The sequence below is a fragment of the Geotrypetes seraphini genome, chromosome 7, assembly GCF_902459505.1.
Source record: "Geotrypetes seraphini chromosome 7, aGeoSer1.1, whole genome shotgun sequence".
Lineage (NCBI taxonomy): Eukaryota > Metazoa > Chordata > Amphibia > Gymnophiona > Dermophiidae > Geotrypetes > Geotrypetes seraphini.
In genome coordinates, this window is record NC_047090.1 from 11329868 (window position 1) to 11348748 (window position 18881).

The 18881-nt window shown below is 45.2% G+C and overlaps 2 protein-coding genes across 7 annotated transcripts in view; one reads left to right on the plus strand and one right to left on the minus strand.

The window, feature by feature from the left end:
• RERG (RAS like estrogen regulated growth inhibitor) overlaps window positions 1–9382 on the minus strand; it is a 40749-nt gene extending 31367 nt beyond the window's left edge. For 2 of the 3 annotated variants that reach the window (XR_004540123.1, XM_033952131.1), the window contains exons 1-2: window positions 9311–9382; window positions 4240–4376 (exon numbers count right to left, since the gene is read on the minus strand). Coding sequence is in view for 2 of the 3 variants with exons in the window: in XM_033952131.1 (XP_033808022.1) it covers window positions 4240–4376; window positions 9311–9375 (202 nt within the window). In the remaining variant the exon portion in view is untranslated. The remainder of the gene's footprint in view (window positions 1–4239; window positions 4377–9310) is intronic. The other variant, XM_033952132.1, reaches the window with a different exon arrangement.
• The window catches only part of PTPRO (protein tyrosine phosphatase receptor type O), a 74569-nt gene that overhangs the window by 3533 nt on the left and 52155 nt on the right, over window positions 1–18881 (plus strand). The window contains exons 1-2 of one of the 4 annotated variants that reach the window (XM_033952123.1): window positions 9544–9686; window positions 18566–18839. In XM_033952123.1, the coding sequence (XP_033808014.1) occupies window positions 9630–9686; window positions 18566–18839 (331 nt within the window). In that variant the 5' untranslated portion in view covers window positions 9544–9629. Of the gene's footprint in view, window positions 1–9543; window positions 9687–16042; window positions 16164–18244; window positions 18840–18881 lie in introns of those variants that run through there. The other 3 variants (XM_033952125.1, XM_033952124.1, XM_033952122.1) reach the window with 3 other exon arrangements.

Here is an 18881-nt window from a genome sequence, read left to right on the forward strand (position 1 = left end):
CTATAGAGTCTTTCTCAGAGTCTATCACTGCACCAACCTCTAAAGTAGAAAGGTGATTAAAATAATATCCATTGTGACAGTTCTGTTAATTTAAATATAAGTTTCTGGTAGATTTTTTCTTTTCTTTTTTTTATTTTTTATAAATCTCAGTGCATAGGGGCTACGTCTAACTCGAGACCACCTCTGCTTGGCTCTTCTCCCAGACCTTTAATTCATGTAGTGACTACCTATCCACTCCCTCCACAGCTGGATGAGGTTGCTGCATAGTCACACGGTAAGAACATAAGAATTGCCGCTGCTGGGTCAGACCGGTGGTCCATCATGCCCAGCAGTCCGCTTACGTGGCGGCCCTCTGGTCAAAGACTAGCACCCTAACTGAGTCTAGCCTTACCTGCATATGTTCTGGTCTAGCAGGAACTTGTCCAACTTTGTCTTGAATCCCTGGAGGGTGTTTTCTCCTATAACAGCCTCCGGAAGAGCGTTCCAGTTTTCCACCACTCTCTGGGTGAAGAAGAACTTCCTTACGTTGGTACGGAATCTATCCCCTTTCAACTTTAGAGAGTGCCCTCTCTTTCTCTCTACCTTGAAGAGGGTGAACAACCTGTCTTTATATACTAAGTCTATTCCCATCAGTACCTTGAATGTTTCGATCATGTCCCCTCTCAATCTCTTCTGTTCGAGGGAGAAAGGGCCCAGTTTCTTTAATCTTTCACTGTATGGCCCCTCCAGCCCCTTAACCATCATAGTCGTTCTTCTCTGGACCCTTTTAATTCATTTTTTTTTTTGTCTGAGATGAGGTAGACTATATATGAGGTTGAAATGTAGATGGAAGAATGAGTTGAGGATCGTTCTTACTGGATAGCAGCTGAATGCCAGCCTAGCTAGACTACCACCACAGTCAGCAGTGCCCTCAGGGAAACCCAGTACATACTTTGGTGTTTGTTTGTTTGTTTTCCATCCCTTCAGCAATAGCTCTTAAAGTCAGTTTAGCAGGAACTTGTCTAACTTTGTCTTGAATCCCTGGAGGGTGTTTTCCCCTATAACAGCCTCTGGAAGAGCGTTCCAGTTTTCTACCACTCTCTGGGTGAAGAAGAACTTCCTTACGTTGGTACGGAATCTGTCCCCTTTCAACTTTAGAGAGTGCCCTCTTTTTCTCTCTACCTTGAAGAGGGTGAACAACCTGTCTTTATATACTAAGTCTATTCCCTTCAGTACCTTGAATGTGGATGCAGAGCCCAGAGCCATGTGCAAGCCAACAAGCTGTTAATTAGCACCTATGCACAGATCTGCCTGCATGCTGTTCTATAACTCTAGACCTAAATTGTCTCGTGTACAACTGAAAAGGGGCATGGCCATTCACATTCCCAAAATTTAGGCACCAAGGTTACGCACCCAACTTGTGCACCAGGATTTCCACCAGGATTCAGCAGGCCCAAGTTCTCGTGCCCACAGCTGGGCCTGAGAACCTGCACTTAGCTCAGCGCTTTACGGAATAGCACTGATTTTCCTTGTGCCTAAATCTGAGCAGCTTTTTCTGAATCTGCGCACCCTGCAACGTAGACCAGTTCCTTGGATCTTGTTCGGCTGTACATATAACAGAGGCCAAAAGGCACGCTCTCCTATTCAGTAGAGGAAGCGGAAGCGCTAGGGGCGGAGAAAGGGCGACACAACTTACAGAATACAGCAGTCGCACATTGACTTAGGTGCTCCCTGTGCTATCCAATTTGAGAATGACCTCCAACCTGCCTTCAGTTTAGCCACCCGTCAATTTTGTCCTCCCCAACTTGTCCATCTGTATGTCTCAGCTGCCTACAAAGAGGTTTCGTCATGTCGTACTGATATTCTGGGCATGATAGCTATTAATTGCATGCTCATTTGTATTGCGCTGATATTGTTAGATAAACGTTCTTCCATACCGCCTATTAAGGCATCACTTGTTGTACTGTGCTGGTTAAGTGTGTATATTTCTGATACTCCTATTAGCCGTGTCTAACTTTTCCTCATTGGTTGCATTTACGCTTATGCTAGATCATTCCACAAAGTTAAAGGTTTACGTCAGGCTGTATCTTTGACATTTTTTGCTTCAAATCAGATTTCACTGTTTTTCTTAATACATTACATTACATTACAGATTTCTATTCCGCCATTACCTTTCGGTTCAAAGCGGATTACAAAAAGAGTTATGGAAGAAGGGTTACAATGTTAGATCAGAGAAGGTTTCCAAGAGAGGGAAAAGTAGGATCTGGGGTTAGGGAGGGGATGGTAAGAGGGGGGTTAAGCTTTATCATGGTATTAAGCTTTATTAAGGGATTTCTTGAAGAGTATAGTTTTTATTTCCTCTCTCACATCTTCTTGTAGATGTTCTCATTCACATCTACCTCACTCTGGTATTTCTCATGGGCAACTCTTAAATAGCACTTTGCTATACCTCATGACTCCAATCCAATTTACCATCTTTTCGTGGCTCACAATCTCACGTTCACTCATTCACATGGTTTTATCATTCCACGCTTCCAGTCATTAGATTAGACATTATCACATAGAGTAACAGTGTTTAATCATATTATCTCAGGATCCTTGATGAAGACATGTTTGTCGAAACACGGACCGTGTTGGGTCCCGGTCAGCTCATCATACAGGTGGCACCACATTTATACAACAGCTATCGATGTCAATAAAGATTTGTCCTCGAGTACATCGCTCCTACAGTATTTTATTTTTTTGTAGGGAGGTGTTCAAGCTGTATCTATTGGGTAAATCTCTTCAGAAAGGTGCTTAATAAATCCTAATAATAAAACATCATATTTGAGGCAGATTATAGAGCATTTCTGTACGCAGATTCCAGCAGCACCTCTCACCACAGAAAATCAAGCTCCCCAATATAAAATTAGAAAAGAACCCCGGAAAATTCAAGAAAGGAATGAAGACTATCCTTTTCTCAAACTACTGCAACTGAATCTATGGCGTTGTCAGAGAAAGGAAACTAGAACTTTCAGGGATGCATGCAAATAGATTATATTTAGTTGAAAAGACCAACCTCCTTAAGAGGTATGTAAAAAAAAGTGTATAGTGTATTTAGCTCCAACAGTAAACCTGGTATTACATGTGAACATACATAGGACAACTGATTTGGTATAAACATGTGCATATAGGTAGGATGATGGATTATTAATAACGTCTGTAATACCACCACAGAGCTCTGTGTAGTTCAGCTTAGAGCACCCAACTCCTTATGGTGACATCTCTACAAAAGCTAGTGTATCGCAACACCTTTACAGAAGCTCATGTAGGGTAGCGCCTTTGCAGAGGCTCATTTAACTGCTCTGAATTGACTCCCCAGTCATTAGTAGCGGTATAGAAGCCGAGATCTCCCCCCTCCTCGTGTCTGCAGAATGGGGGAAGGGGCAGCAGTGCATGTAAATCCAAAGTTGGTCTGTTGGTCTATGCAGGGCCATCACTCCATGCTTCCAGTGAGGGGCTTATTTTTTCAGCCTGGGGACTGCTATGGAGGGCAGGTAATTCTCTATAGGTCACCTAAAGCTAGCTGCTGGGATGATGCATGCTAGGTGTGAATTTTAGGCCAGCCATTATGCCAGTTGTTTGCCCAAATCTGCATTCAGCGCCTACAACTTACGCCAGCTCAGTGGTTAATGTAAATACTCACAGCTAAGTGTAGGCACTGTGAGCATTCTATAACCCCTCCCTGACCCACCCATTCCCCTCCCGAGTCTGAATCTCCCTCAAAGCTTCTAGATTACTGACCAAAGACAGCAGGTGCAAAACTGCTTAATTAGTGCCAAAGCAAATTATTGCTCACCAGCACCAATTACCGTATCAGCTCATTATGAAATTAAGTTATGCCATTAACTGACCTTATGCTTTAACTTGTGCAGACAAATTTGCACATTTGGGCATACAACTTTTTAGAGTTAGGGGCTAGAGGCCAGTGTGCATCAGGGACACCTAGTGGCCAGCGTGATGTGTTCACATCTGGCTCCTCAGCCAAGGTCATCGTTGTAATATCTTAGATGGGAGGAAAGGACGCTTTGAAAATGAGAGGAAAACTGTGGATGAAGGCCATGGGTTGGTAAAGGGGGCCCACCTCTGCAAGTGGCTTGATCCAGTGCTCGATATCCCCAAAACATTAGAAAGGGGATCAGAAACCAGGATCATCCGCCATACTCCACACAGCTGGGATCACTCAGGCACTGGGAGGAAAAGCAAGGAGACACGACTTACCAGACTTCCCTACACCAGCTCGGCCAAACACCGCAAGCTTCACCTCTGCGCTCTTGGCCATCGTCTCTGGCAAAGGGCGCCCTGAAGTCAGGGCAGAGTCCAGCTTTACCTCTTCATGGTGATGGTCTGCAAGCCTGCTAAGGAAAGACAGGAGGACTGAAATCATAAATCCCTGGCACCGTTGCATCGTCTGGCTCCAGGTAACAAAATCCCCAGCACATTGTTCTATACTTCAGACTGTTTAGCAAGAGAAATGCCAAGAACCCCTGGCTCAGCTGGACATTAATACCCTGGACCTATCCTAAGCAAATCCAGCAGCCCCCTTGGATTCAGAGCATGTGGTCCTGCTTCCAGACGTACCAAGGCAGCATCCCTTACCCACTACCTTGAATGAACAATGTACTTGGCCAATTAGCCCTTTTCTGTCATCAGCTACAGCAGCTGCTCTTGAAACACAAACACAGTGTCTGGTTCTGAATCTCACGCTCCTTGCTCAAATCATCCTTGCTGTCTACATTTTGCATCAACAGTGGATCTCAATCACAGCTGATCTGATACAGGTAAAGCGTGAATACAGCACAGACAGCTGAAAAGCCGAAGTGAAAAAGGACTAAGATTTTATAGCTTCCCCCTCCCCCATTTAAACAAGTGTTAAAAATAATAACCAAAAATGAAGGCTCAGTGAGAAGAAGAGGGAAATCAGGGGACCAGAGCAAACAGCACGAAAGGACAGTAAGCAAAGAGAGAAAGCGACGGTGTTTCGCCCCTGCTGAAAGGAAAATACCCTGGGCGGACGGAGGTGGGTGGGAGCCAGCGGCATTGCATCCCTCCCTCCCTCCCATGCACACACCTGGGCTCCGGTGCTGAAGGAAGACTGGCTGCAGCAGATGCGTGCAAGAATAGATGCTCCGAGGCACGCTCCCCTCCTCGTCCAGCACCGGGATGATCTTGAACGGGGGACGCAGACTGAGCAATGATTGCACGCCCATGCACCAAGCTATGTGCCAGGAACAGGTCGTGTGTGTGCTCCCACCAGCTCTCAACCGTTTGCACACAACTGGAGCTCACAACATATTCCAGGGCTGATGTCCTTCATCATTTACTCACAAGTAAACCCCTCTCCCCATGCTTTTACCGGGGCTCACTTTCAGAAATCCTGGCACTGATTCTTCAAGGGGAGGGGGGAGGATTTACCTTTATAGCCCAGGCTGAGTCACTGGCACAGCTGAGGGGGGTTGCAAATCCCCAAAGTAGATATAATAGTGGTGGGGGTTAATCCTGCTGGGATTCTCCTGCCCTTTTCCTCCCCCTTATAGAAAGGAATACCAGAAAATAGGACAATAGTCAAAGACTTTTCAGCTTCTTGATCCTGGAGGCTGTTGTGCCTGCGAGCAGCCTGTCTTTTTTCTCCTTATTCCAAATTGTAGTGTCCTGCCATCCCTTTTCTGTGATCCTGTAACTTCTAACCCTCAATTTCAGCCCCTTACTACTCTCTGATTCTCATCCTTTCATTTCCTTCTGCCTATATGTAGAAATAAAAAGAATGCAGGTGATGCCTTTTTCATTGGCATAACCAGAGCCATTGGTTAGCTTTTGAAGGTAATCCTTCTGCTTCAGATCTGCTGACTATAAACACTGTGGTGCATATTTTTTTTAAAAACAGAAACAAAACCAAGCAAAACACTCTTGCCTTGGCACAAATGTCACAGAAATACGGGTCTTATGATGTTCCTCCAGCCCCAAACTTCCACTGAGGTAGTGGTAGAGCGCCACCTTCTGGAGGGTGACTGTATTCTGGTGCCCCTGAAATACTCAAGCGAAGCAGTTACAGAAGCATTAGAATAGCCCTACTGGGTCCATCGAGGCCCAGTTTTCACAGTGGCCAAACCAGGTCACAAGTCCCTGTCAGAATTCCAAATAGTAGCGACATTGAATTCTACCAATCCCAGGGCAAACAGTGGCTTTCCTCATGTCTGTCTCAACAGCAGATTATGGTCTTTTCCTCCAGGAACTTGTCCAAACCTTTTTTAAACCCAGCTATGCTAACTGCTGTTTCCACATCCTCCAGCAATAGAGTTTCAGAGCTTAACTATTATTTGTTTTAAAGATATTTCCATGTAACTTCATCAAGTGTCCCTTAGTCTTTGTAACTTTTGAAAGAGTCAAAAATCGATTGTGTTCTACACCAATCTGGATTTTGGTCTTTCCTCATACGAGAGAAGTTTCATCCCTTTTACCATCTCGGTCTCTTCCAGGGTCTTTCCTAGAGTTATAGCATGAGAGAAAGCCTTTGTAATTCAGTACCAGGACCCTGCACAGTTGTAGGGAAACCTTTTCACTCAACGAAATATATTAGTGGTTACTTCAAGTCACAGAACATGCATGCTATGTGCAACAGGTTTAAAACATATTTTTCAAAGTTCTTGAACATTTGGAAAAGGATTCAGGTCAGGGAAGGAAAAGAATTCTAGCCTAAAAGATATAGTCTCCGCTCTAATCTTTTGTATAATTTTATCAATATTTTGTTAACTGAGTCTAGCCCTCCTTTTGGGATGAATCAGTATGAAACAATCAAACATTAGATTAAATAATAAAAGATAAAAAGTCTTCATTAGCCAATACTGAGATAAAAATCATAAGTATGAAAAACTATAAGTAAACAGACCTACACCTGGGGCAGAGAATATATGGAGTGAAGACAGAATCGACCTTTCAAATGCAGGCACATGCATCGGTTCTTCCTGGCACACACGTGCACACTGATACATGCGCCTTGGAACAGTGTGAATGAGTCTGTGTTCCCAGGACAATGATGTAAAATAGAGTGTGGGATGTTTCATGCAACAACCATCCTTGTATTCAAGCATGGATATTTAGCCTAAAAACATTTGGGAAAAAAAATTGTCTTCATCTTGGTCTTCTGATTCTAAATCAATAATCACTGAAGTGAGCTAATTTCATAGGAGAAAGAAGAAAAAGGATCGTAGAACTTTACCCCGGAAAGAGTTTCTTGGGCCAAAACACTTCCTGTAGTATTCTTCAAGATCAGTAATAAAATACTGCAAGGAGTCCCTTTCCCAATTCTACTTTCCTGTCAGTTTTTGAACCCCCTTTTTATTTCTCTCTTATACTCTTGTTTTTAATTTGTAAACTGCTCAGACGTCTTGGAGACTGAGACCGACATGGCTCATGTTTCGCTTGAGCTTCCTCAGGGAAGGAGTTCCTTAAAGAGGCACCGAGAGGATGCGTAATCAGAACCTCTTTTGTAAGCGGGTCTAGACACGTGTGTGTGCTTAGGCATGGACACTTACGGCCTCTTTTACAACATCCCCGAAGTCCTTTAAATCTCTATGGGCTTCGAGGCCATTAGCGCAGCACAGCCGCTAGCGTGGCTTTGTAAAAGAGGCTGTTAACGTCAGCCACAGAGCTACGCATCACATGCTCTGCATGTAAATCCCCACCTGTGAACTATAGACCAGTGTTCTTCAACCACCGGTCCACGGACCAGTGCCGGTCCACAGAAATTTTCTGCCAGTCCACAGGGCCAGCACGTGCATCAGGCCCAAAACAGTGTTCTTCAACCGCCGGTCCACGGTGCGATCGATGCGGCGTTATCTTCGAGCCAGCTTCCTCTTCCTCACTGATTCAGTGCACAAAGCCACGGGCAGTGGCTCCTACGGGCATCCTGCGCCTGAACCGGAAGCCTTCTCTCTGACGTTGCAACGTCAGAGGGAAGGCTTCCAGATGAGGCATGGGTCGTGCAAGGTGCAATTAGTACTATTATGGGTGGAGATTGGGTAGAGATGGGCGGGGTCTGGCCCACGACTTAGCCCAGTGTTCTTCAACCGCTGGTCCACGGACCGATGCCGGTCCATAGAATAATTCTTTTATTTGTGCCGGTCCATAGGTGTAAAAAGGTTGAAAAACACTGCTATAGATGACATGCATACAGTTCTGGAATAGCAGATAATTGATCATTTATTAGCTTATATCCCGCTTTATACAAAGCAGGTTCCAAAAATTACTTACAAAATCGCATCACATACAATTAAACAAATCAAACAAACAAAATATTTCGACGACCAGCGCCTACAATTATATGAAAGCTTCAGTTCCCATATTTCATCTTACAAAACAAATACTGTTTCAATCATTTCTTAAAATTGCGCAAATTTCCCTGCGGGCCTCTGCACAAAAACATACCTGGCCTCAACACCTGCAAACGCAAGTATTTAACAGGCGGAGCAAGCAAATTACCACTTTTCACAGCACGGAGTTTTGGAAGGGGTGCCAGCCCATGTACACATAAGTATACCATAACCAGCAGCTTGTAACGTATCCAGTAATCTATTTTCAGCCAGTATAATTTAATCTAGTATTCTGACACATATTCCCACTTATTCAGTCTAAAGAACGTCCCCACAACCGAGCTTTGTGCAACCTGCAATGCAGATAACGCCGAGGCTGGGGTTCCCAAAAGCACATGGCGAATAACGGTATTTACGTGTGTTTATATCGGTATTCTGTCATTTATGTGGGCATTAACTATGTAAATGTTAGCACCACCTTCTTCACAGAATGACCCCTGTAGAAACCAAACTCCTAATGGCTTCATAAAATGACCAGGCTCACCCCGACCTTTAACCTCAATCATTCGAGTAAAGGCAGACACCTCATACCTCAATCATGCTATTAGAAAGGCAGATGGGGTGTCGTGCTCTAGACAAATTCTCTGAGCCTGCGCAGGCCCCCTTCCCATCGGGTGCTTTCATTTTCTAGGGACCAGTACTGGGCTGTATGGATGCTGTAGGGAGTTTCCTGACTGTTTTAATAGCATCAAAGAGAGAGTGGGAAGGGCTGGGGCAGGTACATCAGGTGGGTAAAAATAAAAACACAAGCGACAATAAGAAGAGCACAAAGAAGAAGGCTACCAAAATGAAAAGTTCAGCACGTCACTAGCATCCTTGCCTCTTTTTCCTAGCCTGGCTGCCTAAAGGAGCTGGTAAGCATCCCTGCAGCTTCAGGAGTGATACAGCACATCATGTGAAACTGGAAGAGAAATCCCTCTCACCTGATCTGTCGAAAAGACGACAAGCGCTCTTGAAGGACAGGACATACTTCATGGAGGTGCCACATCCCTTCACAGAGCATCAGCAGCTGTAGTTTCGGGAGGCAGCGGAGGAGGGTGCTGTCAAGAGATACAGGGAGACAGGGAGGGGGCTAGGCTGAGAAAGAAAATGATGAGGAGGGATCCCATGCTGTCAGAGCAACTGGATTCTCCCAACGCCCCTTTGCAAGGCAGGAGGGCTCGCTTTCCCTGCCCTGATGCTGCGCTGGAGGACACAGCATCACTTCCTCAGCCTCAGCAGCCCCTGTGCCCTCACCTGCCGATGGAGGCTGCCAGCTGCAGACTGCTCTCCGTCCTCTGGCTCCTCAGCTGCCTGCAGGTAAGGAAGGAGGGGAAGCCCAGCAGTGGTCAGACGGCTCCCTCTCTCCCATTAGGCTGGCTTCTATTCATTCCATGGCTGCTAGATGTGCAAAGCCTCTCAGCCTTTGTGTGTTCACTGCAAATAGATGAAATCCGCTCTCTAGATTTCTGAGCTGAGCTGGCAGGGACATTATAGCGCTGGCTGCTTTCATGGGCACTAGAAAAACGAAGCCTGTATTGTCACAAAATGTGTCCTGTATTTTGGTAGTGCATGACTGGGGCCTGGCTCTGGCTACGCTTGCTTGCTGGCAGTGGCGTTTGATTAATAAAGTCCCCTCCTTCACCATTAGGCACAAAGATTTTCCGCCTGATTCCAGGTCAGGGTGGACACAGAGAGTCAGGACCTTCAGCTGACCCTTCTCCTTCACACTTGGGCTTTAAACTAAAGTCTTGTTGCCAAGGGGAGGGGGTAATTCTGTAGCTTTGCCATGTGAAAAGCATGTTGTACACCCGAGAATGGGTTCCTGTAGCCCAGAGGAGGAGCTGGTGAAGTTGGCATGCGGGTGCCTATTTTCTAAAATAAGGCTGCACCTTTGAATTGGGTGTAAATTTGTGCGAGTGCATTTCTGTGCCCAGGCCAATGTGCTCTGTTACACAGTTACCCCCTGAGGAGGTCATTCAAGAACAGGGAGCCCCGTGTAGACATCTGAATACAGCGAATGGTGAGCCTATTGTGTAAAGGTGCATCAGGTGTGAACATTTAGAAAAGTCCGCAGCTCATGTAAATGATGTGACATTCATGTGCCAAAACTAGAAGTTCTTCTTCACCCAGAGAGTGGTGGAAAACTGGAACGCTCTTCCGGAGGGAAAACACCCTCCAGGGAGTCAAGACAAAGTTGGACAAGTTCCTGCTAAACCAGAACGTACTCAGGTAAGGCTAGTCTCAGTTAGGACACTGGTCTTTGACCTAAGGGCCGCTGCGTGAGCCACTGGTCTGACCCAGCAGCGGCAATTATGTTCTATTCGATAAGTCATTCGCATAAGATTGGCCCCCCTTGAGACCCCCTCCTGCTCCTCCCCTGTGAACGCTCGTCTGAATAGTGATGTGGTGCCACACTGTCACTTATGTGCATAAGTACACACTTACCTGCGTGGATGGTGGTATTCTCTGAATATATGTGTGCAACCAACCTCTTAAGGAATGAGGGGGTTAATATCTATGGAGAAAATGCTTGCACCGGAGCTTATAGCCGAGCTAGTGTGTGCACTGCGTACCGGCGTGTGCAATACACAGACCCAGTCTGCCATTTTTAGAGCCTGTTTTGAGGACCAGGATACTATTTGCCAATGTTGGCTGTTTCTGGAGTTTTGGTTGATGTTGAAAGGTTGTTTATAGCATGTGCCGTGGCTATGTATTTCTGGGATTCAGAGCCTGTCACCTCTAGGACTGGAGGGTTCAGGGGATGGACAAACGGATACAGAGCCTGCTACCATCTGGGTTTCTACCAGGTACTGTGGAAACAGGATACTGTGCTTATGTGAGTCAAATATAGGACAGTCAAGCCATTGTGACATCACTGCTGAGGTTGCTTCTTAGGCATTGGTGGAATGAGGCATTATGATGTCACAATCTCAGCTCTGGAATGTTGCTACTCTTTGGGTTTTTGTCTGGTCTTTGGGACCTCGGTTGGCCACTGTGGAAACAGGATACTGGGCTCAATGGACCACTGGTCTGACCCAGTAGGGCTATTCTTTTCTTAGGACATAGCGAGGGAGGGAGGCACTTGGTATTGCCCTGCCGTGAGCCCCCTACTCTTCTCTGCCATTGTGACATCACTGCTGAGGTTGCCTCTTAGGCATTGATGGAATGAGGCATTATGATGTCACAATCTCAGCTCTGGAATGTTGCTTCCTCCTCCTGCTTGCGCCAGCCTCAGCTCCCTTCTGACATCGCTTCCGGCGTGAGCAGGTGGTGGAAGATGCTGATCGCGTTGGTGAACATTTCAAGAGGGAAGAAGAGGAGAGGTGCTGGCACCCAGAGTGGTCGACAGTCCCTAACCCCCCCTCCCCCGGAAGGCTCAGAAAATGCCCACAGGGATACAGCCTGTCACCTCTTGGACCAGAGAGGGGGTTCAGGTCTACAGAACGGTGCCACACACCCTTCTGATTTGAATAGGCTGCAGCAAAGACCCCACACACTACCACATTTTAGATGAAGGTTTAAGTCAGGCAAAGGAAGAAGGTAAGGTGGTTTGGGCAGTGGAAGCATGAGGAAAGGAAAGGAAAAGAGAGGAGATGCTGGACACAGATAATGCTGTCTCTTCTCAAGATTCAATCTGTCCCTGGTGTTTTACTTGTATTTGTTCCCTGGATGTCTTTCCCCAAGGTCTCTCTTCAGTTATTTGTGCTGTATTCATATTTTGGCTATCTCAGAATACTGATCTCTCCTATCATGGTCATTCTGCACTTGTTTATGGTGTATTCATGTTCTGGCTGTCTCAGAGTCCTGCTCTATCCTATCAAGATCTCTCTTTTTCTGCTGTATTCATACTTTAGCTATCTCAGAATACTGCTCTCTCCTGTCATGGTCATTCTTCACTTGTTTATGCTGTATTCATATTCTGGCTGTCTCAGAGTCCTGCTCTCTCCTATCAAGATCTCTCTTCAGTTTTTTGTGCTGTTTTCCTACCCTGGATATCACAGGGTTCTGCTGTCTCTTTTTGGTTTTTCATCAGCTGTTTATGCTGTATCCTTATCCTTCACTTCTCAGGATGCTGTTTTCTCCTCTCCCAAGGAGCTTTTTTTTCTCTCTTTTATATGTTTTGCCAAGCTGCTGTCTCCTGTGAGGATTTATTTGAGTTTTTGGCAGGTGTTATACAAGGAATTTCCAGATGAAGGCTTTCCTTGCATCCTGCTGCTTGTTCCTTACTGCGACTGGCCATGTGATCAGTATTCAGCCATTATCAGCCATGCTGCTTCTTCGCAGGTCAGTTGGGCCCGAGACTGCAGCTGCTTCACCATTTTGTGTTCTGTAATCAAGACACTTGTCATGGACTCCCATGCCACAAAGGCTGGTCCGAGGGTGAGTTTAAACCCCCTCCTGGGCCCTAAGATATCTAACACTGTGTCTGGAAGCAGGGAATGGAACTGTTGCTTTCTCCAGGAATAGCTCAATATATTTTAAAATGAGATTCTGCAAGATATTGATGCTAAGTGAATACTGGCCAGTTAAGGAGGTTCACAACTTTAAATCCAGCCTACATAGCACCAACCCCAGACCCTTCAGGGGAGTAGCCAGTGGGTAGGAACCTGAAGAATTGGGTTCAATTCCCACTGTGGCATTATGTAACCCTGGGCAAGTCACTTAACCCTCTGTTGCACCAGATACAAAATTGAGATTGTGAGCCCACTAGGGACGGAGAAAGAACTTGTACAAAGTCAGTTCAAAAATTTCCAGGACTGATTTTATAAAAACTTATTAAGCAATCTTAACAACTTATTCCATTGGGTCCCCTTCCCTAAGTCTACACTTTTCCTTAACGTCGTTTCCACTTCTGGAAACAGTCCTTAAATGCATCTTCAGGAATGTCTTCAACGGTGTCAAATCACTTTCCTTTCTGCATGGATTTCAGTTTAGGAAAGAAGGAGAAAGAGGAAAGAGGAGAGCAACACGAATGATTAAGGGCATGGAAAACCTTTCATACACTGAAAGATTGGAGAGGCTGGAGCTCTTCTCCCTGGAAAAGCGGAGACTCAGAGGAGACATGATAGAAACCTACAAGATCATGAAGGGCATAGAGAAAGTAGAGAGAGATAGATTCTTCAAATTTTCAAAACATAAAAGAACAAGAGGGCATTCGGAAAAATTGGAAGGGGATAGATTCAAAACAAATGCTAGGAAGTTTTTCTTTACTCAGCGGGTGGTGGATACCTGGAATGCGCTTCCAGAGGACGTAATAGGGCAGAGTACGGTACTGGGGTTTAAGAAAGGATTGGACAATTTCCTGTTGGAAAAGGGGATAGAGGGGTATAGATAGAGGATTACTGCACAGGTCCTGGACCTGTTGGGCCGCCGCGTGAGCGGACTGCTGGGCGCGATGGACCTCGGGTCTGATCCAGCGGAGGCATTGCTTATGTTCTTATGGGAGAGGAGGAGATAGTGGATGCTGTGGATGGACCATTTGGCCTTTATCTGCCATCATGTTTCTAGGTTTCTATAACCATAAAGCTCTATGACATCACAATGCAGGTGCAAAGAGCCTTAGCCTATAGGAAGAGGAGATGCAAATGTTAAGAGCCTTAGCCAATGCGCTTCCAGAGGGCGTAATAAGGCAGAGTACGGTACTGGGGTTTAAGAAAGGATTGGACAATTTCCTGCTGGAAAAGGGGATAGAGGGGTATAGATAGAGGATTACTGCACAGGTCCTGGACCTGTTGGGCCGCCGCGTGAGCGGACTGCTGGGCACGATGGACCTCGGGTCTGACCCAGCGGAGGCACTGCTTATGGTCTTATGTTCTTATGTTAAGTCAGCAGAGGCCAAGTCAGGGGCGTAAGGTGGCTGGGGAAGAACTGTCATCACGTTTTTTTGCACAAAATTTGCAGTTGTTCTTCTGGTTGTCAGTCACCAACCATGGAACAAACTACATCCTCAACTTCTGTGTTAGAACGTTGTGGCATAAACCAATGGAGATATTGCATTCCTCTCAATTGTCTAACAGTTAATTGTCAATTAGCATGTACAAGAACCCTCTTGGTCAATAATACAGTCATCATTCCAGCCTCCTCTGCTTGCAAGCTTGGAGTCGTCTTCGATTCTGACCTCTTATTTTCTACACACATCCAACAAACTGCTAAGGCCTGTCACTTCTATCTCTACATCATCACCCAAGTTCACCTCTTCCTCTCTGAGCACACTACCCGTGCTCTTGAAACCTCAAGCTTAGATTACTACAGTCTACTTTTCAAACTGGTCTCCCGCAATCTGAAAAACTCTGCTGCACGACTCATCTTCTACCAACCTTGCTACACTTAGGGTTACCAGACGTTGGGATTTCCCTTTTGAGGACATATCCGGGAATCCGGACAGCTTTTCAAATCCTGGCACTTTGTCCAGGTTTTGAAAAGCTTCCTCCAAAATTGTGTTGGGCAAGAGGGCATCAGCTTCTGGGTCAACCAACCAGTTGTGACGCTGTAATTTCGCTGACAAGTCACATAGGTACTAAGTTAGTCCAGTAAAAGGGTCTCAGCTTCACGAAGTTGATCTTATTTCTACATATCCTAGTGGTCTAATGTAACAACCACAGTGATTTACTGGTTGAGAACAAATCAACCTGTAGCAATTGTACTAAATGTATAGCCAGGGAACAAGAGACATGGAGCAGAGAGTGTAGAACCATTCTTCTAGTCATGGTATGTCCTGAGAATGGTTTTTGCTGTAGGACACCCTCCTACTCACAGCTGGCATTTCTTGGCTGGATGAAGCTCTGCAGGATCTTCTGCTGATTCATCAGGGCAGAGGAGGAGCCCAGAGTAATTAGGAAAATATTAGCTTGGTGGGGGCCTGTAGTCAGGGAATTTAGGAAGTGAATTCTAGAGTTTATTTGCTGCTACTAGAAGTGGGAAGTTGTTGATGCTGAACCAGCTTAAATTGTCAGCCTACAAGAAACACAACTGCCCTAACGCTTGCGTTTCTTTTGAAATATAGAGGAGAGTAATTTCTAACTACTCACCCGTGTGTAAAGACCATTTTGGAGCTATTCAATATGCACCCGTTTGCTTTACAAAAGAGCCTCCGAAAACCTGCAGCAATCATAGGTGAAATCCACTCACATTAATTCACGCCTGTAGGTGTGAAGTATGTGCGTATTTTGCGACTCTCCCCGTCTGCTCTGGTCTTGTAAAAATGGGCACGACAATTCTCTGGGTTAATTTTGTAAAAGCTCTTTTCCATGGGTGAACAGGATTCACAGAAAGAGTGGTGAAACGGCCTCCTGGGTTGAGGTGGCAGAGACGAAAACTGTTTCTGACAAGTAGATTGCATCTCTGAGAGGAAGGGACAGTAGATGGTGTGGCTGGTCAGCCTGGATAGGCCAAATGGTCTTCATCTGCCTTCACTTTTGATTTGCCCTCTTACAAAGTGAAAAGAGATTTCACTACTATTTTTAATTGACCTGCTCAATGCTCCCCTTCTATCCCACGTCTTTTTGAGCTGCTCTACCATTTTTCTTCTCCTGGGAGGATGTTCCAGACATTGAATGCCCTTTCCATCCTTTGAAAACTCTTCACTTTTTCTTTATTAATAGTTTTCAAGTTTGCACATTTATGTCATGTCTCCTTTATCTCTTCTTGAAGATCAACCTATTCAGGTCTCATTTGTCTTTGGTGCAGAGTGCAGCCCCTGCTCTATTGTGGTCACTTTTCTCTGGAGTATTCCTAACTTCTCTAGATCCTCACTGAGATACAGCATCCAAAACTGAATATACTGCAGGATTGCAGGTGAGTCCTCGCTAGACCCAGATATAAACATTGGTTAACACATGATGGAACTACTTCTGATACCAGATCTTCCAGGGTGCTGGAGAACTGCCTCTACGGCATGCCTCTGTCTGGGCCTGATCCAGATCTCCTCTACAGAGCTCTTTTAAAGTCTTTACAGAGATACAGCCATGAATGGTTTCACCTTCCATCAGATATTATTTGTGCCTTTCAATATCATGTTAGAGATTATCTCCATCTGACATTGATTCAGACATAGACTCAAACATGGTCTGTGTGACTGGGAGAGTGGGCATCAAAATGGGAGATGACGTCCAATGTGAGCAAGTGCAAAGTGATGCATGTGGGAAAGAAGAGCCCAAAATATAGCAGCATGATACAGGGTTCCATGTTAGGAACTAGGAAAAGGATCTAGGTGTCATTATTGAGGTTACATTGAAACCCTCAGCTCAGTGTTTGGCAGCAGTGGCTAAAAAAAGCAAATGGAATGTTAGGAATTATCAGGAAAGGAACGGAAAACAAAGATGAAAATGTTATAATAAACCATGTATCTCGAATACTGTGCGCAGTTCAGGTTGCTGTGTCTCAAAAAAGATCTAGTGGAATTAGAAAAGGTATAGCGAAGGGCAACAAAAATTATAAAAGGCTTGGAAAGGCTAGAGTGACTAGGGCTCTTCAGCTCGGAGAAGAGACGGCTCAGGGGTGATATGATAGAGGTCTATAAGAAACTGAGTGGAGTGGAAAGGGTAGATGTGAACCGCTTGTTCACTCTTTCCCAAAATACTTGGACTAGGGGGCATGTGATGAAGCTACTAAGTAGTAGATTTAAAACAAATGGAGAAAATATTTCCTTCACACAACGTGTAATTAAACACCTAGATCCTTTACCTGGGAACTGACTCCTAACACAGAACCCAGCATCACATAACTATAGTTCGGGTTCCTCTTTCCCACATGCATCACTTTGCACTTGCTCACATTAAAACGTCATCTGCCATTTTGACACCCAGTCTTCCAGTCTCACAAGGTCCTCTTGCAATTTTTCACAATCCTCTTGTGATTTAACAACTTTGTGTCAGCAAATTTAATTATCTCACTCGTTATTCCCATCTCTAGATCATTGATAAATATGTTAAAAAGGCAGTGGTCCCAGCAGAGGCCCCTGGAGAACCCCACTATTTACCCTTCTCCATTCAGAATATTGACCATTTAAACCTAGTTCTTAATCCATATTAGGACATTACCTCAGAAGTCTTTCATGAGGTACTTTGTCAACTGCCTTTTGAAAATCCAAATACTGTACACGATATCAACAGGTTCATTCACCCCTTCAAGGAAATGCAGTAGATTGGTGAGGCAAGATTTCCTTTGACTAAAACCATGTTGGCTTTTTCTCATTAATCCACGCTTACTTATTTACTAAATGCTCCCAAGTTTGGATAGAAAGGCTGGATGCCCGATGGATTTTGCTTGGGACTGTGATAATACAGGGTTAGTTGATTGTAACTTAGAAGGTGTTTCCATATTACTTTCCCTTCCTTACATGGTCTAATTGGTGGATAATCATTGAATAGTAAAACTTTTCTCTCTTTCTGTGTATATGTTGTGATGAAGATCATGTATTTGGTTTACAAAGAGAAGAATTTTAAAGAAAAGGTTAGCTACCAATCTTTAGGCCATGCTGGATACATTTGTTCATCACTTCCCATGTTGTCTGCTTCCTCTGGAGTGTCCGCTCTTACAGGTCTTCATGTCTCCACCAAAGGACAGAGCTCCGTGTTGGTCTGGGAGTAAGGATTGAGGTATCCTGGCAGCTATTTGTGGAGTGTACTGGCTCTGTGTCTCACATCTGTGTGCTGTTAGTGGCTTTGATGGTCTGGGGGTGTTAGGGTAGGAGCTAATTTCATTCAGCTCAGGAAAGAAAGGCAGCCAGAGTTCTGTATTAAGTTTTCTCTTTGTTTGTGTGGCAAAGAAACCTTATTAGTATCTCTGTGGGTGTGTGACGCAGACTCCTCCAGCAGGAGGAATGTCTAATTATCTCTCCATCACTGCACTGTTTATACGGAACAACCTTCCTCTGAATGCCTGACCCCCATGTCCCTGCCATCCTTCTTTCTTTCAGTAGCTAGTGAAGGAAAGATGGACCCTGTGAATGGAAACTGCTGAGCCATAGCCCTGAGGCCCTCCGTTTAAACATACACAGGCATCTAACTGATATCACTTGTGCTAAAGCACAGTCAGCAAGGGTGGGCTACAGGCTGCAAGAGGGGAAGCTGTCGTTGCCATGTGAAGCACTGGGTCCAGCCAGAGAATGCATGATCAGGTCTGCCTCTCCGTTGCCCCTTGTGGTGTTCAGTTGTATCTGCTTCTTTCTTAGCGACAGCTCTTGCTTGTATTTCCAGCGTGCCGCCATGCTGCTCGTCACTGTCCACGATGACAATTCACTGGAGATCTCCCTGGATGTATCGGACATGCTGGACCCATCCTCTGTCTACAGGGTGAAGATCGCCGGGGAGCCTACGAGTGAATTCTTCCAGTTCCAAAAGACGAATGGCACCCTGCCCCCACCCATTATCTTCAATGCCAGCTATCATGGCCTTCGTTACCTCATCACGCTTCTGGCATTAAACGTAGACACGGTGCCCAGAGCCGTTAAATCCATCATGGTGCTAACCAGTAAGTGTCTATGAATAGAATTGTCTCCCACTGAAACAATGA